Raw genomic sequence first — 23,383 nt, forward strand, 5'->3', positions numbered from 1 at the left:
ATTCACACACAGGCAAAAAGCAATCAAACAATATAACTTACTAATAGAGCCCGTGCGATGTATGGATTTTGTTAATCAAAATTCAAGTCGAGATTGGTAATATTTTTAAGTTTTTATGCTAATAAAAAATATAAATTATTTTAAAAATAATTTCTATTTAATAATTTATTACTTTTAATCGAAAACCTTTAATCATTTAGACTTATAAAGCAAGGAATCTACGATGTTGGAAAGACATGATACTGCACAGGCTTTCACCAATTAAGAAAAGAGAGAGGCCTGAAGTTTAAGTTTGTTCGACAAAGGTCGGATTGGAATTTTAGTTGCAGAGTCTTTAAGAGAGATGTATCTTCATTTCTAAAAAAAAAAAAAAATAGGGTGAGACTTCCTCCGCTGTTGCATTATATTGGTATTGTTTTCTCGAATTTATTGGCCTTTTTAATAAAAAAAAGGTTTGAATATAGCCACTCTCAATCTTCGGTGGTAAGTCAAATTATTTCTTATATTTTTCTTGCTTTTTTGTTAAAAAAATAGGTAAAAGATGTAATCCCAATAGCCCATCCCATGTCCATGAGACTTGCATATGCACTCTCCTTTCACCCAAACTTACCCCTATAGACGTTACACTTCTCAACCAACATACATTCCCCATTTCCTCTATCTTCTTCTCATTTTAGGGGTTGTATGACACCCCTGCTTTCTAAGGGGGTGTTCTATGGTGTGGATGAAAAATTGGTGGGTGTGGACCAATGGTCCACATCATACCCTATGGCAATGATCAATCCATATCACACTGCAGTCCATAGTGGTTCTGAATTATGGATAAAATGTGTGGATTGAACTAACCTATACCCATGGTGGTGTTTTGTAGGTATTACAAACCATACTTTTTTATTTCATGTATCTCATATACATTTTATGAGAGATCTACATAGTTGATAATAAATGTCTAATTTTTGCATTTTATATGGTAGTAGAAAAAAAAAGGCATCAATATGTAGACAATAATTGCATTTTTAAATAATTAAAAAATTTTATTTTAAATATTAAAAAAATTAAATATTATTTTATTGATAAAAATATCAAAAATTTAATATTTAAATAATGAAAAAAAGAGTTGAGAAGGAGAATCATCGGACTTGTGCTAGAATTAACATTAAAGATTATTTTTTTATTGATAAAATATTAAGAATTGAAATTTTAAAAATTATTAAAATATTAAATAAAATGAGAATAATTAGACTAATATAACATAAGTGTGTTACACTAAAACCTTCCCACAAACAGTCCACACCATAATATGGAACATCCACGAGAAAATATTGTGGACAATAAATTGGGGTATGATTCATCCTTGTCCACACTATTTTGTGGACGAGGACCATTCATACATAGCAGAATAAAATATCTTATCGTGAGCATGACCAATACTCCTTTTTTCCCAGGGTATTGGTTGCAAGATTTGATTATGTGCCAATTCTAGAACAAACCAGTTAATACACCAATGAGCCAGCCCTCAGTTGGTACATAAGTACCAATGTAATAATTGGACTTACAGCATATTGAAATCCACTCTATGAACTTGAAGAAGAAATATATTTGAGTTGTAAGAGTCTGAAACTTAAGAGAGTCTAGGCAATGACGAGAAAATCAGCTGATCCCATCCCTTGCTTGACTAACTTGCATCAAGGTACTTCATTGGATTGGAACTTAAAGAAGCCAGGCAAGTAGCATCCTCGAGGACCTAAACTTTCCCTAATGTCTATGGAATGTCTAGGTGCAACACTTTTGTATTAAAAGTAGTTGTGATAATGCTTTCAGCTTTGCATAGCAAGAACGCCGCACCGTACCAACGATTTAAAAGTAGTAATGGAATAATTATTTAAATAATTAAAAATTATGAATTTATATATAATATGATAGTAATTAAATAAAGGTAGGGCAATGGCATAGACCTACGCATGTGGCATAGCAAAGCACAATACGATATTGCATGGCAAGGTTTTTAAAATCGGACTGGATAGGAAATTATTATGGGGTTCGATTCCCAAGTCGAATGGTATGATCGCTCGGTCCGAACGAATGGCCTATTTTGAGAAAAAAATTTAAAAAATAAAAATAAAAATAAAAATTTTATAAAAAACAAAAAGTTATCAAAAAACCATTCTCGGATTGAACGGTTCAATGGTTTGTTGACAAAATCAACAGTTTTGAGATAAAACGAAACCGAACAAGTAATCGGTTTCCAATTTTTCCGATCTGACCATCCGGTTTTGAAAACATTGCTGCATGGCATAGAAAGTAGGCACACAAGTGTGTTAGCCCAGTTAAACCCGACTTGACACGTGCGTGTGGTGGTTTAAGTGCATTCTCTCAAGAAGCCTTAAAAACACAAACTGAAATCACAAAGTAATATATAAACCCAAGAGGAGTGCTATTTCTAGTCCATGTGGACTCCACTAGCAAACAAAACGAAAAAGAGACAAGGGACAAAAGGCAAACAACAATTAATTTGAAGCACACAAAAACCAAGAAAAAATACTAACACTAATTAACATTAATTAATTTCAGTCTTTTACCAATTACAGTTGGTTATACTATTATTATCAATTCATGTAACAAATCCCGTTTTAGTGCAATGCATAGAATTGATATGCTTTCCAACAATATGCTGGTAGGGGAAGATTAGATTTATCCTAATACCATACTCTATCCATAGGGGTAGAATTGTAGAATCCCAAGGCTCGTCCTTCAAGCAAAAAAAATTGACCATGATGGGGTGACTTGCATTTGATATGCAAAATATACACGAATCTAATACTACAAATTAACATGCATAAAGCAATACATGTAAAATTGTATATACTGAGAGTTCAATTATGATACAATAAAGATATTATACTGGAAAATTTTACAGCCAATCAACTGATATTATAAAATAGGTGACCAATCATGTGAAATTAATCAAAATTCAGGAGGTGCTTTGATTGGTTAAGAATTTTCTGGTATCATGTCGTTAGGGTATCACAGATTTGGGAAATTATTGCAAACTAAGGTTCAACTATGATATGGGAAATATATGATATCTGAAAAAATATATAAATTTAAGTAATATATATATATATATATATATAAATATGGCCAAACTAACATATATAAATATTCAAGTATTGCAACTGGCCAACTGTTAATAATTTAATATTCAGCTTTTGTATTATATGATTACATTGAAAAATATATAAATTTAATACAAAAAAAAAAAATTGTGATGAGTATGCATGAATCCTTGATTCCATATTGACCCGCATCGATTCAATACAAAGAAGAAGCTTTGATAATTGATATATTGGGATTCACAGCGGGCATACCATGCTCCTAGGCCCAAAAGCTGATACATGATAGTCCATGTCAGTTGTATCAATATTGACACTTGGAACCTTGTTATCGTATATGAAATTTGCCACACATGTTCCATAAACAAGCAACATGAAGAAAGGATCATTTTCTCCCTTGTGTATTGGACAAACTACCATTCTCCTCTGCATTCCAGTTTTATCAAGTGCCTGAAAACAAAACAAAAAGACGGTCAGCTGCTTTTTGGGTAGAATCATTTTATTTATCAATGCTTACATGAAAGCAGAAGTTAGCGTGCCATTCAAATGCTTGATTGTGTATTTCAAATGCAAGGCAATAAAATGATGGTGCTAAAATCATTTTATTTGGTCAACGTATATTAAGAAATTTGCCAATTCTAGAAGCAAGGTTCAAAGTATCAATACTGTGTCGGCCAGTATCGATCATTTTTTTTTAAGTTTAAATTTTTTTTTTTATTTTGGTTCCAAGGGACCGGTTTAAGTGCCGGCTACCCTCTGAGCCAGGACCTGACCTGATACAACCCCTGTAAGGGTGTATCGGGAAGGGCCTGATACAAGACGTATCGGCCAATACATAATGATTTTTTGAACCTCATCTAGAACCGTGATAAATCATGTTAAAGGGCTCAAGGGAACAGAAAAGGGAGTAAAGCTGTATGTATAAAAGAAAAAGACTGAAACATAATAAAAGCCTAGCGTAAAGAGTAAACCAGATGCAAGGAGGGACAAATGGGTATGATGTCATGTAACCCCAACGACCCAACCCCTGCCTATACTGTCTTAGCCAAGGTTCTAAGGCTAGTACGTTATCCTAAAAGAGAGAAAATTGCTTAACTAATATATGGAATTTTCATACGAGGATGCAGCCTCTACTAATCTGTTTTATGTACGGCATGGGCCAGGAGGGCCATGGAGAGAGAAGCAAATAAGGGGAGACGGGAAACCATGGCAACCCTTGGTCTCCCTAGACATCCATAGAGAACAAGTAACGCATTTACTTGATAATAGAAATTCCTCTTGACAAAGCTTAATGTCTTTTCTTTGAATAAAAAGCTTAATGCCTTTTTAACTACAGAAGCAATAAGATAGACGCCCCGCCATTGGTAAACTTATAATCCAAACAACTTGTCCACAGTGAAAAGCCCTTTTCAATTAACTTCATGACTTTTATCGTGGATCCTAAGCTCATCTCTCGTTCAACAATGCAAAAGAAATAAGCATCTTGTTCTTTAAGGGCGGGTGGCAGAAGGTAGTGGGGAAGTCATCTATGTATCATGTGCAAAATGCATAGCCATACCAACTTGCCAAGGTAATATTTATAATAATGTATCACCTCATTGCAGCAAATGCATGCAATCTACAATTTACTCTAATGGCATTCGATGGCAAAATAGCAAACCACAAAGTACTACTCCATCTAATTTATCCTCGGAAAAGTAAAATATACCAGATATCTCTACATTACACGAGTAAAGTTGAAGACACGATTAGTAGCATCAATCTCTCGAGGAGTAAATGCATAAAACAAAAATAAAAGACAGAAGATACGGGGCCATACTTTATGTGCTACTGGCGTGGCATTGCTAACGGTTCAGTACTCAGTTCATACGTGCTCACTATCCTAAAGTCCTAACGTAGTAACGTAGAGAGGGAAAAACAAAGCCACCAATCATCCCTCGTATATGTATGTACGGTTCGAAAAAAACAAAAACAAAAAAACAAAAAAAAAAAAAAAACATAGCGAAATCGGATAGTCCTACAAGTGCTCAGTCGTTCGTCGAATCGTATCTGTATGACTCGTTCGTTTATTCGATAACACGCACTGACGCACACCCTCACAAGTCACAATTCCAACTTTTCCCGACTCAGTAGTATTGGATTTGCACTCGGTCCTCTCGTCCTACAAAGAAGCCGTCCGTTCAGAACCATTTTAGTTTCAGCTATACTATTTTATTCCGTAATGCAGACAGTCAGTTCAGTTCAGTTCTTCAGATCCAACGTCCACCAATTAAAACAACAAACAAGTAAAAGCACTTATCACCTGAAAATCGGATTACTCAACGCCTGCCACGAGGCCCACCACCTGACCTCGGACCAGGATAGCGAGCATATTGCAACCTTAAATTTGCCGAGTCACGATCTTGCTCATCAAATTTATAACCTGCAAAATCGAATTGGACAGTTTTACCCTGCGAAACTCGCGTATGGGACTATTATTATTAGGGGCATCAAACACGCAAACATGATAGCAGACGCCGGCCGTCTTCTCTTTTCATATCAACAACCACATTCAACCCAATTCGGGTCGACTTGGCTATGGCTGAGTTTGCCACTGCCACGTCATTCGCTTTTTTCATCCACGTCACTGCTTACATCTTCTCTAAGAGCAAAGCCATCTATCTGCTATCCATTCTCAGAACCAGGTAACAAGATATCTTACCCTTCTCCATTATTCATGATTCATGCTACTTTGCCATTGCTTAGAGAGGGAAAATGCAACATATGAGGACAATAATGACAGGGAATAGAAATATATGGGCGTACTGGTTCACTTAAGTCATGAATAGAGTTACTAGGACCAAACATCCAAATGAGAGCTGAAGAGCACCTGGCTTTGTTGCTAATTTAACCAGGATTAAGCTCCCCTTACCAAGACGATGTGTAATTGTCCCATTTCAATCGTCTTCTGATGTACCAAGTTCGGTACCCTGCTGAAAACCCATATCGGGAGTCGGGACAAGAAGAAAAAACAGATAAACTACTGCTACAAGCATCAAACAGCATCGGGTTATGTTAGTGCTGGTATGTGTATGGTTTGTCAGGTTAAGAAACAGCGCCAGACGTTCATCATAGCAAACGCTCTTCAGACGGAAATTTACACCTTTAGTTCACTTAATTGGTTGGTTTTAGTAGTACCTACAGAAACGGTTGGTTTCATGGATTATAGCCTGCGTGATAGCAAAGGACATCTAAAATATTGAATAAACAGAGCTCCCACTCCCTCCTGTATTATATGTCTCACTTTCACAGTTTTACTGTCCATCAATTGCCTGCTGGGAGTGGTCCCCCTACATCCAAATATTGTCTACAGAAAGAAGTATGACTGACTCTGTCTCCAAGTCAATTATAATCAATGGCATTGGTGAACATCATTAAAGTGGTGAAACTTGTGAAAAAATGCAATCAAAAGATAATTTTAAAAGGAAAGCACAATAGATAGGTTCAAGAGAAATATTGCAAAGATGTATACCTGTATAGCTTCTACTGTAATAATTAAAAAATGGGAGCAAGATGGATACGAAATTACATATGGTGCTAATATTCCAAAAACTTGAAGGGAGAAGAATGAGCATGTTATGTTCACCTTGTAGAGCATCTAATGCAATTGCTGCCTGGCTTGGAGTAGCAAAATCAACAAAACACAGGATAAGTGGTTCTCCTCCAGGCTGCAAGAATTAAAAAGAAATGAATCTACAAATCATTGGCTTCTAAATAACAAACCGAGACAAAGTTACCTAATTCACTAGAAGAGTGCTTGATTAACTTATTTGTTACAAGTAACTATACAACATGGTTCAACAAATTTGCTTATCTCTTCTCACTTCTAACCTCTACTGATTAAGTGAATTGCCCAATTTAAGGCTAAATAGAACTCTTCCTTATCTCTTCTCAATAAAGAATGAAGATTAATTAGGGAAACTCCAAATTCTGGTAAAATATCAGTAAGTTGTTTCTACCATTTTGACTATAAAACTTAATGATGTTTACACTGTTCAATTAAATTTTTTAATTTATTTGTATACAAACTCAAATAATTCTGATATAAAGGCAAGCAAACAGAATGGAATAGACCCCAACTTGAACCAAATGAACAAGCTAACCAGTTTGGCATAGGAAAAATAACTTACATGTTTAGACTCCTTGTTCACAAGTCTCACTTCTCTATATCCCACAAAAGGTCGGAAGATATCTGCAAATTGAAGTGAAGGAGAAATAGAGAGAACTTTGGACAAAATAAATGAATTAACAGGGGAGGAACCAGGTCACTTCTAGAAGGATACGAGATACTTCCCTGCGGGTACAGTTTGCAGGCAAACCCTCCACAAATAATGTGTTTGAAGCATCTGGGGGAAGAGGCATCTCAGGCCTACCACCACCAAATCCCATATTTCGGCCTTTTCCAGCAACGGTTGAGTCCATGCTTCCAACACCTAATATACGTTGATCATCAACAGGATGACTGCTTATTGCACCCATGGATCTTCCAGATTCACCACTTTCATATGATGAAAGTTGCTGAGGCAGAGAGAACTTTGTTAGCCTCAAAAATAATTTGACTCCAAATGGATGAAAAGAAGAGAGAAATTCAATAATTCTAATATTAATCAGTAACACATACTGTGCTGCGCAAGTAACGCTCATAGGATGCTTCAATTGATTCAGTGTCTCTAACCACACGATGTGTGCCCCTTTCATCATCACGAGGATAATATCCAGGAAAGTCAAGCCCACCAGGGACATCTAAAAAAGTTCTCAGAATCAGGTCTCAGAAAATTAGTGAAAGGGAAATTATAAAAATACAAAGAGAAAAAATCAGATGGACAAAATGTAAATCAATAGGGGCGTCTATAGTAGCCAAATCTAGACCATATAGCATCTAGTGTCCTTTTTAACAACACATAACTTCAACGCTAAGGAAAATAATTGTCGGGCAGCATATGTTAAGGGAAGATGAAAACCAAGCTTTGACCATAAAACATGGAACATTGGTAAATAAAACTACTATATCATTGCCAGGAGCCAATTAACAATCATATTGAATAGAGAGCATGGGGTAGGACACAAAACAGCCAGTTGAAAAGCATCATTACTTAGAAGGATGACTAAGGTGTATAGGCCACTTGGTCCGCAAGCTTATTGGAAATTTTGTGAGAATTGATAAATATGCTTATAAAGGATTCCTGCAATTGCAGGAAATAACCCTGAGCTTGAACTAGCTGCCATGTAAGCTAAAGTAGCACAAAATACCACTTCAGCTTCAAATGGAACCCTAAAAGCAACAAAATTAAAAGACCTTCCATCGTTATGCCCAGATTTTCTTGCCCACATTTTCACCCGCAGCACCCTATTTATCATACTTTTTTTCCAATTTCCCTCGCTAAGAAACAAGGAAATTCAGATCCTAGTTGCCTAGCTCTTCGACCAGAAAGATCTCAACTGTCTCACAATCTTAAGGTCCTAAATCAATCGAGATCAAACAATACAAAATATAATTTTTCAGAACGGCTTTGCGTTGTACGACAAATTAGAAATAAATCCATCAACAGAAGAGATGCCGAGAAACTCATGAACCCTTTAGATGGTAGTTCTCAATTTAAAAAAACTAAAATTACAAAAAAAAAGAAAGAAAAACCTAAAGGTTCGAGGTCGGTGGAGCTATACATACATGGTCCTATTCATCCTAGGGATTTCAGAATCGAAAAAGGTTCTTTTACTTAAGATGAAACCCTAATTTAAAACGAAATGAGGGACAGAAACTTAAATAGGTGAATGAAGTTGCTTAAATAATAATAAGATTGGAGTGGATTGGAAGTAATAGTTTGTCACCGTAGTCGGAGCGAGATCGCTTCCCGCTGGCGAGAGGAAGCATGGCTGACTGCTGCCGTCCATCTCCATACCTCCAATAACCATCCCCCATATCTGATACGATTCGAAGACGAGACAATACAGAGTGAAGAAATGGGGAGAGAAGGAACTGAGCTTCCTTCGTGCTGATCTCTTTTGGATTGCCCTCCGTGAGCTTCCTTCGTGCTGATCTCTTTTGGATTGCCCTCCAATCTTATGTCATGAACAAGAGGTCCAAGACAGAATTCTACAGGGGAGATCAACCGGCTACAGTGGGAGTCTTGGAGAGAACGCTAAAAGCCTTTTCTGTCATTTTAGAGCATTTTTTGGTTAAGCTTGTCATTTTACTGGGGGTGCGGGTTGAGTCGGGTTGAAGGTCAACCCAGGCCCAACCTTAAAGTGGAAAAACCTCGGGTTCAGGCCAACCGTATGAAAACCTCGAGTTCAGCATAGCCCAACCCAACGTTAAGTCCGAATTTAAAAATCCAGGCCCAACTCGAGCTTAACCCCGCACAAATCCGGGCAATTAACACAACTAGCGGTGTAAACGAATCGAATTCGAATCGGATCAAGCAATATCCGAATTCGAATTTGATTTGATTCGAATTTAATTAATTAATTATTTTAGATAATTAATAAATATATAAAATAAATATTTTATTGATAAAAAGTATATAAATTATTTATATAACTTAATTATATATATATGAATTAAATAATCGATCGAATCTGAATATTTATCGAATCAAACTAGATCATAACCGAATTCAAATCCAATTAAATATTCGGTAAGAATAGGATATCCGAATTTGACTGATTAGACATTCGAATCCGATTCGATTATGTTGAATATCAAATTCGAAATTGGATTTTCGAATACCGTTGACACCCCTAAACACAACTCAAAATGGGTTCGGGGCTTTGGGCTCGTTGCTCGTGTTCAAATTGGTCTAGACTTATACGGGTTGGTTATATTTGAAATAATTTATGAATATACTTTTGCATAGTGTTTTTGAACCATCGTTTACCCAAACAATTGGATTGTCGGCCCAGAAACCGTCCAAGCAACCAGTTTTGTTTCACCCTTAACCCGTTCCTAGGCCAAAACCCATTGACTTGATCAGAGAATTGCTGACCCAGGCGATTGAAATGTCAACCCGTTTGACCCAGATAGTGGTTTGCAAGTACAATAAAAAGAGAGAAAAACAACCTTAGGTCTGAGACAAGAACGATCTCAGATCTGAGATCCAAATACAGTAGAGAGAAGAAGAAGAAGAAGAAGAAGAAGAAGAAGATTGCAAAGATTGGAGAATGAAGACAAATCAGATCTCATATCTATGTTTCTATTGTCAATTTGTCACCACAATTGCCATCACCATCACCATTGCCAATGAAAGTTGAATCCTCCTCTTCCTTCGCCCCTCCTCCACCTCTTCCTTCTTTCCTCCTTCCTTCTTTTCTTTCCTTTCTTTCCTTCATTTATTTTTTTTTCTTTTTCTTCTTCCTTTTTTTCTTTTCCTTCTTTTCTTCTTATTTTATTCTTTCTCAGCCGACAGCCACACTCTTTCTCATAAAAACTAAAAGAGACTAACCAACACTTGCCCTAAGAATATAAACCATTCAAACCTTTCGACTCAAATGGTTGAACCGTTGACCTGAAAACCGATGACCACGACGATTCCATTTCTAAGTCAATTTTTAAAACCTTACTTTTGCATAATTATCTTAAATTGGGTATTATAACCCAATTTAGGATTTATCAGGAAAAAAATTCAATTTAATAGTAGAATTGAGGGCTCAATCCAAGTCGAACCCAAATTTAGGTCAGGCCAAATTCATTAGCTTAGTATAAATCCCGTAGTCCAAAAACTCAAGTCTAATTTATATAAGAACCCAGGTTGGGTCAAGTCTAATTTGGATTACTACCCAAGTTGAACCCCTACATTTTACAACTTCAAAAGCAATCTTTTGAGTCATGATGAGCTGAAAACAAAATCACACACCAAGATAGACAACCTAACACAAGTGAATATGTATACATGGGGCTCACATGAGATTCACACTAATGCATATAGAATGTTCACTCGTGATAGGTTGCCTACCTAGCTCAATGTGTGTGATTTTTGTCTCCATCCAATCCTGACCCGACCTTTTTAACTAATTACCAAAGTTACAAAATGCCCTTAAAAAATAAAATAATCTTTTGTTTCTACTAATTAGCTAGTATTAACCAAAAAGATGATCCATTAAAGATTATAAATCATAAACAGAACATATGATAATTACCAAAGTTACTTGTTGCATTCTCCAAAAACAAATTAAAACCATTTAGTTTGAGAGCAAATCAGTTCTTAAAATAAAAACACATAAAGCATGTTATTGGTTATGCGTGTTTTTTGTTTTCAAAATTGAAACCAAACATGTGTTCTTAAAACTAGTTTGAGTAAAATGTTTTCATCTAGTTATTTAATATCAAGAGGTGGTTGTTCTCGACCAAGAATAATATGGTAGTGGTGAGGACTTGAGATTGAAAAAGAGCAATCCAATTCCAACATCTAAGATATAGGAGAAAAGTTTTGAAGACTCACCAAAAGAAATGAACAGTGATAATGGCCTCATTCTCTTGGCAATGATAACTGATAAGTTGGAGAACCCTGAGGAACCGAAGAATGACAATGCTGGCAAAAATCATGTACATTTTTGCTAATTCGGATGCAATTTGTTATAGAACCAGATGATGAAAACACATATTCGATGAAAATTTCAATGTGGAAGTAGAGAAGGAGCAATACGATCAAGAAAAGGAAAGTACTTAACAAACATAAAGAAACAAGAATACAAAAGGTATCAACTAAGCACGCCAATGAAAAAATGAATTTTGTTCTACCTATTTTTTGCTCCACTTTCTCCCAAACACCCTAATCCATACCCCCGATCAAACTGTTTTGATCTCCAAAAAAAACACTAAGAGGCCAAATCTTAGCCCAAAATCCTCTAGATCCACCGTTGAGCCCATTCAATCCTAAGCCAACAGTCTTGATCAAACCCCAACCACACTCTAACCACTAAATCAAATTCAACCATTTAATTCAAAACCCTAAAACACCCATTTAGACCAAATCCTAGCCTTGAACCCAAGATCCCACAATTTATCTATTAAAGATTACATTTTGACACACTCCTTTAAAGCTTAAAAGCTTCCTAATGATGTTTGTTTCTCCTGTAGCTATAGTAGTTCGAACCAGGAGAAGAGCAGAAGAAGAAGAAGAGAAGAAGAAGAAGAAGAAGAGAACAATCGAACTTAATATGCATTAGCCTCTAATTAGTAGTACAAAGACTAAACTACCCCCACTTATGCATGGGATAGGAAGTCTCTATTAAACTGCCATAAGCACATAACTTAATAGAAATAAAATGATTAATCTACCCTTATTCGGCTAGCTCTAACACTCCCCCTCAAGTTGGAGAATATATGTCATATAATCCTAGCTTGTTCCTTATCTCTCCAGTAAGGACCTTCTCCCTCACAAAGTGGCAATCAATCTCTATGTGCTTTGTTCTCTCATGAAAAACAAGGTTAGATGAGATGTAGAGTGCAGCTTGATTGTCATAGTAATTTCATAGGTCTATCCATGGAGAACCTGATTTCTTGTAGGAGATTCCTCAGCCATACTAATTCACATGTAGTGTGTGCCATGGCTTTGTATTCGGCTTCAACACTGCTCCTTGCCATAACCGTTTGCTTCTTACTCTTCCATGTCACAAGATTTCCTCCAATAAATGTGCAGTAACCTATAGTAGATCTTCTATCAGACATAGAGCCTATCCAATCTGTATCTGTATATCCAATTACTTCAAGTCTCCTCCTAGTTTGGACAATAACCCATGGCCTAGAGCTCCCTTCAGGTACCTTACAATTCTAAGAACTGCATCCCAGTGAGGTATCCAAGCGTTCTGCATAAATTGGCTCACCACACTAACTGCAAAGGAGATGTCTAGTCTCGTGATAGTCAAATAGTTCAGCTTCCCCACTAACCATCTATACCTTCCAGGATCATCAAATATTTCCCATGTATCACTACTTAACTTAGCATTTGGCTCCATGGGAGTTTTAGCCGGTTTTGCACCTAACAGTCCTGTTTCATCCAACAGATCAAGAACATATTTTATTTGTCACAGGTTTACACCTTGTCTTGATCTAGCAACTTCTATACTTAAGAAATACTTCAATGTCCCAAGGTCTTTTGTTTGAAAATGATTTTGCAGAAAGACCTTTAGTTTATCGATCCCCGATTTGTCACTACCAGTTATGACAATATCATTCACATAGACTACTAATAAAATCTTTCCGGCTTATGAATCATAGCTGAATACCGAGTAGTCAACCTGGCATTGTTTCACTCCAAATTCTTCACCACTTCACTAAACTTCCCAAACCAAGCACGGGGCGATTGTTTCAACCCATAAATTGCCTTTTTCAATCTACACACCTTACCATCCTCCCCCTGAGCAACAAACCTAGGCGGTTGCTCCATATATACCTCCTCCATGAGGTCACCATGAAGGAAGACATTTTTAATGTCAAGTTGAAACAAGGGCCAATCATACATAACTGTCAAGGAAATTAAGACATTGATAGAGCCAATCTTAACCACTAGAGAGAATGTCTCCATATAGTCCAACCATACAAGTGTGAATAACCTTTAGCAACAAATCTGGCATTCAAACACTCCGCACTACCATCTGGCAAGTATTTAACAGTATACACCCATTTACAACCCACAACATGCTTACTAGGAGGAAGAGTAGTGAGCTCCCACGTTTGAGTATGTTGAAGGGTAGAGAGTTCCTCCTCCATTGCTTGCCGCCACCCAAGTGAGCTAAGAACCTCTTAGACATTCTTAGGTATAGAAATAGATGACAACAGTGAAACAAACTAGAGATGTGAAGTGAAAAGGCGAGAGACTGAAACAAAATTGGAAATGGGATGGAGGGTACAACTACGTTTACCTTTCTGTAAAGCAATGGGAAGATCAAGTCCTGAAGGTTTTGAGACAAGAGAAACAATAGGATCTGCGGACAAAGTAGAAGTTGGAGGAGGACTCGATGTCTATCGATGAGTATACACATGCCGGATCAGTGGTCGCTCAGTAGGGATATGCATTGGAGGAGGTGAAGGGTCAGCCCCAACTGGAACACCCAGAACGAGATCACTAACTAGAAGAGGAAGATGAAACAAAGGTGGAGACACCGATGCTTCAGGTCCCAAGAAGAAGGGAACAAACTCAAAAAAGGTGACATTAGGACAAACATAGCACTTATGAGTAATGGGATTGTAACACTTATACCCTTTTTGAGTCCGAGAGTAGCCAAAAAAGACACACTTAATAGAGCGTGCATATAACTTATCTATCCCAACACTCAGATTGTGAACAAAGCACATACAGCCAAAGATATGGGGTGTCAATGGAAAGGGACACAAGGTGGGGAACAAAATAGAGAAGGGAGACCGATCATGAAGAATGAAGGAGGGCATCTGATTAATAAGGAAACACGCAGTAAGTACAACATCACTCCAAAATCGTTTAGAACACTCATATAATGAAGAATAGACAGAGTAGTTTCAAGGAGATAACTGTTCTTTCGTTCAGCCACCCCATTTTGTTGAGGAGTGGATGCACATGAAGTTTGATGAATGAAGCCATACTGTTCTAAATACTATTGAAAGGAAGTAAGAAAGTATTCACAACCATTATTTGAACGAAGAACTTTGATTGAAACACCAAATTGTATACATATTTCATCATGGATATTTTGAAAAATGAAAAATAATTCACTCATTTTTTTCATTAAATAAATCCATGTCATCCTTGAACAATCATCAATAAAAGTGACAAAATACTTGTAACCATTATAAGACTTTATTTTTACCGGACCCAAAACATCTGAATGAACCAAAGCAAAAGGACTCAACATATGACTATCAACTCTAGGACTAAAGGGAACACGATGATGTTTCCCATACTGACACGACTCACACTATAAAGACAACAAATGACTCAAAGATAGAACCAGTATCTTGAGTGCCTTGAGGGATGGATGTCCTAGTTGACAATGCCATTATAGAGGAGTGAGTGAAGTCTAATGTGCAACTGATGATCCACCACCATCAAGGTAATACAATCCACCAGCCTCATGCCCCTCACCAATCTTCTTCCCCGTCTTGAAATCCTAAAAACACAAAAGGAATAGAAAAATGTAATAGAGCAATTAAGAGTCTTGGTTAATTAGTAACAGACATAAGATTGAATGGAAACTTAGGGACATATAGAACATATGATAAAGAAAGAGAAGTCGTGTCAACATTGCCAACATCACAAATGGGAGAAGAGGAACGGTTGGCAAGGGTAACAACTTGAGATGTGGAAGTGTTAGTGAGGGAAGAGAACACACCTGGAGTCCCGGTCATGTGATCAGAGGCTCCAGAGTCAATAATCTAAGGAGAGGGTATGTTGTGAAGTAGCTTGGAGGAACCTCTCATACTCATCACGCGGTACACTCACCATCTCCTTCCCGAAAACAAATGTAGATGTGGAATGTGTTAGATCTACCTGTTGGTTATCATTGACATCAACCCCACCAGCTACTGCATGATTGGCCCATGTAGAAGAAGGGCCATGGATATCATAACAGAAATTCATCGAATGTCCGTCCCTACCACAATGAGTACACTTCCTTGTAGAGTTACTTTTTCCTTTATCATGGCCTCTCCCTAAGTCACGACCACCACCACGGCCAAATACGAAACCACCACGACCTCCTCGGGAGGCATGTCCTCCCCCTCTAGTACCACATCCACCTCCTCTAGCTATCACAAATGCTAATCTGTCAAACTATGTGAGATTCTTTGTAGGTTCCAAACAAATCCTACGAAGCCGTGCAAAAACTTCCTCAAGTGTAGGAAGAGTAGAACCTCCCAATATTTGGGCCCTAACTAGTTTATATTTTGATTTCAACCCGACTAAGAACCTAGTGACATCTAGTTGTTCCCTTTGTTGTTGTTGAACCTTAACATCTAAGTGAGGGGATGATAAACATTAAGTTCATTTCTGAGGTTCTTCATACTGGCATAGTACTCTTCTAGGGTTTTATTCCCTTCCTACAGATCAAAATACTCCTGATAGAGTTGATATACCCTTGTAGTATTATCCTGCCCATAATAAAGCTTCTTGGCATGTTCCCATATGTCCTTAGTTGTATTTAAGAATATAAAGTTGGCACTTATTTTGGGTTCCATACTATTCCATAACCATGTCATGATTTGGGCATCTTCCTATTCCAGTCATCAAACCTTGAAGAGTCAGCTGGTGGTTTATCTTCATTCACATGCTTCGCTTTCCTCTTTGCCTTGAGAAAAACTTTCACTGAATTGGCCCATGGTACATAGTTCTCACCATTAAGTTTAATTGAAGTCATCTGCATACCCAAATAGTCAAAGGAAATCACCACACTAGGTTTCCGATCACTACAACCATCTCCAGTTCCTACCATGATGCTCTTCCAATGCTACTTCTAATCTAAAATCCCAGTCACCAACTAAGTACTGTTGTCAGGAGTTTGATGTTCCAGACACTATAGCAGTCCCCAAACACAGATGATAGGCTCATAACCAGTCACAATCAATCACCACTGTTCACAACCAGTCACAATCAATCAGTCCCCAAACACAGTTGATAGGTACACAAACTTTTGTTCTTGTTCACACCACTACTGATTTCACAAAATCATGAATCACACTGACATTAATTCAGCAACTCATTGACCACATACAAGCCCTCTTGAAGCTGCTCAATAGAGATTGAGCATCACAAGCACCACCACACAACCATATCTGTCACACATGGTACAGATCTATCTGACCTTTTCAAAGGGCACTACAAGTCCAAAGAAAACATCAACTACTACCACTGCAGTAATCTGTCATTCAATTCAGGTCACTTGTGACCAACAAAGGCTTCAAAACAATTACAAACCAACATAAAAGGGTCAAACATACCCTTACACCATTCGGCCACTGTAAACACAACATGTTCTTGGACCTTTTTCCAAGAACCAAAGCTACAAACAACCTAGTTCTCTAGGTTATGATCAATCCAAGCAAATTTTGAAGGCTTCAACCCATAAATACCAACAACAAAAAAAAAGGTAACCAACCTTCGATGGAGAGCTTCAATCGACCATCCACTTCTGAAGTTGTTTTTTTTTCCTTGAAAAACAATCAAGTTCTGCGCAGAGGAAGAAGGACTGAAGTGTTCTCAGACCTAGGTTGAACCTGTGTTCTCCATTTTCAGCCCAGAAAGAAGAAAGAGAAAAAAAATGAAGTCACGAACAGAAAGGAGTAGGTGAAAAGATTTAGAGAACAACGTCCTGCTTTGATACCATGTTTGTCCTATAGCTACGGTAGTTCGAACAAGAAGAAGAAGAAGAAGAAGAAGAAGAAGAAGAAGAGAACAGTCGAACCTAATATGGATTAGCCTTTAATTAGTAGTACAAAGATTAAACTGCCCCCACTTAAGTATGGGATAGAAAGTCTATTAAAACTACCACATAAGCACATAAATTAACAGAAATAAAATGACTAATCTACCCTCATTTTGCTAGCTCTAACAATGTCCAACCATATCTCACTATTCATATCAAAACACTGTCTTTAATCTTAATCCTAAGAGCCACGCTTATAGCCAACCTACCAAATTCTTGCAAAGGAACTCCTCTCTATTTATCAAGTGAGCAATCATATTCCATTTTGATACCCTAGATTGGCCAACCCAATGTGACCTAGGATGCTTACAAACGTCGGATTTCTCATTCTACCCATCTAATTGAAAATTTGTTTTTTGTATAAAATCCCAAACACTTTTGAATACTAGTTGAGAGAATTTCATCTTTGATCTCTATCATCTATCCTTTTCAAAGTTAGATTCCATTTCAATTTATCTCATTGGCTAAAACCTTAAAGTTCCAAGATCTGCCCCTTTAACCCAACTCCAAACCTATTAGACACCACCAATGACCAATATACTCCTAACACCTCAAGACATATGCTTGCCAAATTCACACCTATCAGACACCATTTAGCCTTCCATCAAACCAATATTTCATTTCAGGCATTTTCATTTATCAAAACACTCATTCTTCTTCTTCTTCTTCTCACACAATCACTACAACAAATAGAGGTTTTCCCTCCCACTCAAATGTTATTGACAAAACGACCACTACCAGTTGCTCAACACTTCTCAATATCTATCATGGTTGAATCCAAGCTCCACCATTGAACAAGGTCCCCATCTTCATCACCCAAGCATCCAATAATTAACTCATTCACCATCATCCTTAGGGGGCATTCTTTTTCTGGATATTGAGAGGGGGGGGGGGGGGAAGTTGGTCAATGGGATTTTGATTCCCATTGACCAAGAATCCCATTTTCTTTTTTCAGATTTATGTGGGAACCAGGGAAAGTCTATTTTCCTGGGTGTCACTTACCAAGTGATACTCATCTCCTAGGTGGGTAAATAACTTTCCCACCTTTCTTGGAATAAATATCCCATTGTAATAATGGATTTTTATGGGTAAAATGGTCATTGTCTTGTTTGCATGGGAAATAAAAGAACATGGGTAAATGCACTTACCCGGATAAGTCTTTCCTAGAAAACACTTACTTGGGTAATTGCATTTACTTGGGTAAGTAACTTACCAAAAAGTGAAAGGGGCCTTATTTAAATCCTCCAACATTGAAATTGATCCCGATACTAGCCAAACATGCATTGAAATGTCAAATCTAACCTATGTCAATAATTTGAAACTGATCAAATAGTTGCAATAAACTTATCACCAATCACTAAAGTTTTGTAACTCCTGATCGACCCAATTCAAGCTCTAACAATAGTAGATCATAGTCCTTCGTTATTGATTCCCCTATTCAAACATTCATCATCAAGCATTACGATCTGCCTCTATTGATAGTAGCAACTAATTACTCCTTCGAAGGCAACAATGGTAAGTTTAAACTTCCCCCATCTTCCGTAGTTGATAATGTTTTTATTTTTTATTTTTTTCAATTCATCTTCAATCATTTACCTCATTTTAGGGCTACTTTCATTATTCAATCATTTCTTGATTTGTTAGTCAAATTATTAAGAATAATAAATGTGGTTAGTCCTTAGAGTGGTTTTCTCGATTTGTATTAAACCAAATTGTTAGCACTGATTATTTTTTGTTTAAATGGTTTAATTTTTTTGCCTAAATATAATTAATCCACTTTGCTAAATGTTGCTTAGGAGGACACTACTAAATATGAAATCAAGAATGGACGATAGTGGAGAAAAAGAAAAATGATTGTCTCTAAGGAGGTTTGAGATAGACAATGATTGGAGATTCTTTGTTTTCTCCTATAGGTTAATGAATAGAGCTTTAAGGGTTAGGTTACACGGAATAACTTAGCTGCCCACTATGGGCAGGAATTTCCTGTCCACTATCAATCTCCATATGACCCATATTAAAGGTGATGTAACTGTTTTTGATCATGTATCATTTTTTCGTGATGTATCAATTTTTTGGTTGAGTACCTCGTCATCTCGTCTGCTCCCAAGTGGCCTGTGACTCATAGGTTGAAGTGGAGCTCTTGGTGGCGAGCTACTTAGTGGTGAAGTGCCTAGTGCCGAGTTGCCTGGTGGTGAGTTACCTGCTGGCAAACTGCCTGGTGGTGAACTACCTTGATGAGTTGCTTGGAGGTGAGCCACCTTGATGAGCTGCCTGGTGGTGAGCTACCTTGATGAATTGTCTGGTGGTGAGCTACCTTGATGAGCTTTGTTGCTCTTTTAGAGGCCTGCAAGGAACCAAATGTCAGAGGACCCAGAGTGGCTAACCCGGTGAGGTCACTCCGATAACTAAGTTAGCACTTAGTGGAGAGCTGAGAATGATATTAGAGAATGAGAGAGCTAGAGAGCAGAGGTTACCCATCCTCTTGTCCCTGGGGGGTGAGGTCTTTATATACTGGAGTCCTTGTGGATTAAGTGGAGCAGTTCTTGGATTCCCGCTGTGAAGGGACCTACTTTCGTGTTAGGTGGGGATAAAGCCACAAACTGGTAAGGTTGCCCATTTCCGCTCGACTCGGGGAGTAGATGAGCTAATATAGTCATTACAAGTCACAATCCCGTAAAATGCAGGGTACGATGGTGAGATCCTCGGGGTTATCAGGTTGGCGCCTGTGTCAGGCTACCAGGTCGGTGCCTGGGCCAGGCCGCCAGCTCGTGCTAGGGCCAGATTGCGCCAAGGCCAAGCTGCCAGCTCGTGCCAGAGCTAAGTCATGCCTATGCCAGGCCATGCCTATGCCAGGCTACGCTTGGTGGGACACCATCAACTTAGCAAAGGCAAGTTGTTGTCAAAGTGGTCCCGGGTGTCACCTTGTTGTTCTGAGGTGCCAGGCTACATGAGGGTGAGCTGCCTAATGGCGAGCTGCCTGTAGTGAGCTACCTGTGGCGAGCTGCCTAGTTGTCAAGAGGCTGCACTTAATTGGCATGAGGTGTCAGGTGTCATAATGTCATTGGAAGGCCAAATCTATCCTCATCAAAAGGCAATAGAAGAGTGACTGTTTCAATAATTTTACTTCTATCTCGTTGTTATTTAAAAAAAAACAATGAAACTTAAAAGAAATTGACCACACCATCCACCCCTTACCTCTCCCGCCGGACACCTCAATTCATCAATTTCTAATGTTTCTCCAACATTTTGTGTAAAAAATGGGTGATGGCCAATTGCAAAATGCTAGACTCAGAAAAATGGGTGGGCAATCAGCAATACTAAAGCATCTGGACAAACAAATCGAGAGCTTATGAGCAGTTCCCTCTTAAACATACCCCAATAGCATTCCGTGAGATTTGTCTTCTCAGGAATCACATTATTTAAGGGAATCCAAACATCTTCTTGATTTTACACAGCTAGCAATCGTGATGTTCCAAATGACAAGATCTCTTATAGAAATTTCATCAAAGAGCTTTCGAGCATAAAATAAAATTAAAAAAAAAAAAAAAAACTGCATCAAGTTTAAAGTTTAAGATACATATCGAGTAAATGGTTCAAGGTGTAGACCAGGGAGAGGGGATTGGGTATGGGGGATTTATCCATTCCAAAGTGAGTCCGTATTGATGCACTCTTTAAGGAGATTGTGACGATATAAAGATTTGAGGGTTTGGAAGAAAATGGTCATTGCAAACTAAGTGGCCTAGTGTCTTTTTGCCCATTTTTCTATATCCATTCCATTCCCTCTCTCTTATTTGCCTCCCCGCCATTCACCATTAATTGCTTACCACCACTTCCATCTCTATCTTCCTAATGCCACTAAACATTTTTATGTAGATTTTAAAAAAGATATTAAACTATTTGAATTAAGATGGAATCAAATGGAATTTCTAATTGTTCTTTGGCCGCATTGTTTCGTAATTGGGAAGTTAAATAAAGCCTCCTATCCTCTTTAAATAAGAAATTATGTTGGAAGGAAAAGGGTCAAGATGGAAATCCTTCGATTAGAATGGGGCAAGATACATCATTAGATGTGTAAATTGGATTATATGTCTCCAATAGAACATGGGTAAAGCATAAAAATGTGGGTTGCAAATTATGCATATATTTTCTTCCATATGAATATGATCTTCTTGTTGGACTGATTTAGATTTATGACTAGAAACCTTACCGTCAGCAGTGGGCTGGTGGCTCTTAATGGCTGCAAAATGGTTATCTTTTTTGTAAGTTAGGTTAGAAGATGGGGAGGGGGAAAGGAGACGAGGAAGAAAAGGGAATGAATTAAATAGTGTAGTCGAAATAATTTTTTGATTATTATCCTATATTTTGGGCTTAGTGTCACTTTGGTTTTTGAATTTTAAAATGCGACAATTCAATACCTGAACTTTTAAGACATGCCAATCCAATATTTGATGTTAATCAATCGTTAACCAGTCATTAAGTGATATTTGAAAAGACACAAATGTCATTAGAGTATCATCTAATTTTCTTTATTAGTTATTCAAATATTGACAAAAAATGAACAGTCTCAAATCCTTTTTTCTTCTATTCAAAAAATTGGAATTACGTTTCAGTGGACATTCGAGTGGCCCCAACTTTCTTGAACAGGAGAGGTAAAGATTTGAGATTGTTCATTTTTTATCAACGTTAAGATGATTGATAAAGAAAATTAGATGACATTCGAAGGACATTTATATCTTTTCAAATGCCAATTAACAATTATTAACCAAAATAACTAATAACCACCAAGGAATTCCGATTCCGATCGCAAATCAAAGGGGCCCTCACTTTTTCTACCCACCCTCTAACGGGTCGTGAATTGAGGGAATGCATTTCTTGAGACCCCCGTCTGGGTTCGATCTGCCCCCCACTTTGCGCCCCAAAAACGTCCCACACCATTAAAAGACGCCGGTGTTCTCTCACACGCATGTGCCTCAACCTCGTGCGGAGCTAATGGGAATGCCGTTAGATCATCCCGTTAGCTCCCATTTCACCCAAAAAGCAAGTTTCCCTTTTTCGAGTTTGAATTCAATCTTTCACTCTTATCAACCTGCCCTCAGAAACTCAGGTTGTCCCATCTCCTCCCCTGCCGGATCTTGCCAAAAAATCCGACACCGATGATCATTCCGGCAGAATCACCAGAACTCTCCACCCCTCTCATTTCAGATATTCTCAAATTTTTTCTTTTCAGTTTTTTAACTTTTTTATACAATAGAAAAACGCAGAAGGGAAGAATCGCCGAAAGATATTCTCTAATATGTTCTCTCTTCCTACTGCAATACTCCACTCAGAATTCACTGATTTGAGTTTAACCATGGAATGCCTCCGGCTGGACTGATACGCAGTGCAAAGATACGAGCAAATTTCATGGTTATTTAAGGAATGAAGATGGCATTAATTAAAACTATAATAATTGTGTGGGTTAGACAGAGCACAATCATTTTCGTGACCAGAGGGTTGGTTCTCTTGGAAAAAAAAAATAGAGAGTTGAAGCTCATAAACAAGTTCAGAACTTAATTTTGAGCCATGATGTGTTTTGGGGGCTTCCCGATACGTCCTTAAAAGGTGTTTCGGGGTTTAACCCAGCTCAGGGGGTAGACAAGCCTTAAGCTGACCCCTCCAAACCACATTTAAAAAAACTGAAAAAAGGACAAATGAGTCTCGATAAAGGTCGATACACCCCTACTAGTGTATCGACCATATCGATATTTTGAACATTGGGTTTAGGGTAGTGATTGATATGAAAAGAATTTGAAAAATAACCATTTTGGTCAAAAGTAACTGCATGGGTATTTTGGACATATTCA

At 37.7% G+C, this 23,383-nt stretch overlaps 1 protein-coding gene across 5 annotated transcripts; it reads right to left on the reverse strand.

Moving 5' to 3' along the window:
• Positions 1-3,152: 3,152 nt before the first annotated feature.
• On the reverse strand, positions 3,153-9,310 carry LOC148864372 (RNA-binding protein 1-like). Of its 5 annotated transcripts, XR_016109744.1 has the most exons (8): positions 8,982-9,306; positions 7,774-7,895; positions 7,436-7,670; positions 7,283-7,344; positions 6,739-6,820; positions 5,416-5,535; positions 5,135-5,274; positions 3,153-3,563 (listed from the first exon to the last, which is right to left on the reverse strand). XR_016109744.1 is itself a non-coding variant. In XM_088977173.1 (7 exons), exons 1-6 carry the CDS (start codon positions 9,070-9,072, stop codon positions 5,432-5,434), a joined length of 696 nt encoding a protein of 231 aa, XP_088833299.1. In that variant the 5' UTR covers positions 9,073-9,306; the 3' UTR covers positions 3,153-3,563; positions 5,416-5,431. The 5 variants fall into 5 exon arrangements, 4 of the variants coding, with proteins under 4 accessions (XP_088833299.1, XP_088833301.1, XP_088833298.1 ...); XM_088977173.1 differs by lacking the exon at positions 5,135-5,274; XM_088977172.1 differs by lacking the exon at positions 3,153-3,563 and having other exon boundaries at positions 4,796-5,274; positions 8,982-9,307.
• Positions 9,311-23,383: the final 14,073 nt, after the last annotated feature.

This window comes from Nelumbo lutea, chromosome 3 (genome assembly GCF_056320005.1).
Source record: "Nelumbo lutea isolate HS-2025 chromosome 3, American lotus-T2T, whole genome shotgun sequence".
Classification (NCBI taxonomy): domain Eukaryota; kingdom Viridiplantae; phylum Streptophyta; class Magnoliopsida; order Proteales; family Nelumbonaceae; genus Nelumbo; species Nelumbo lutea.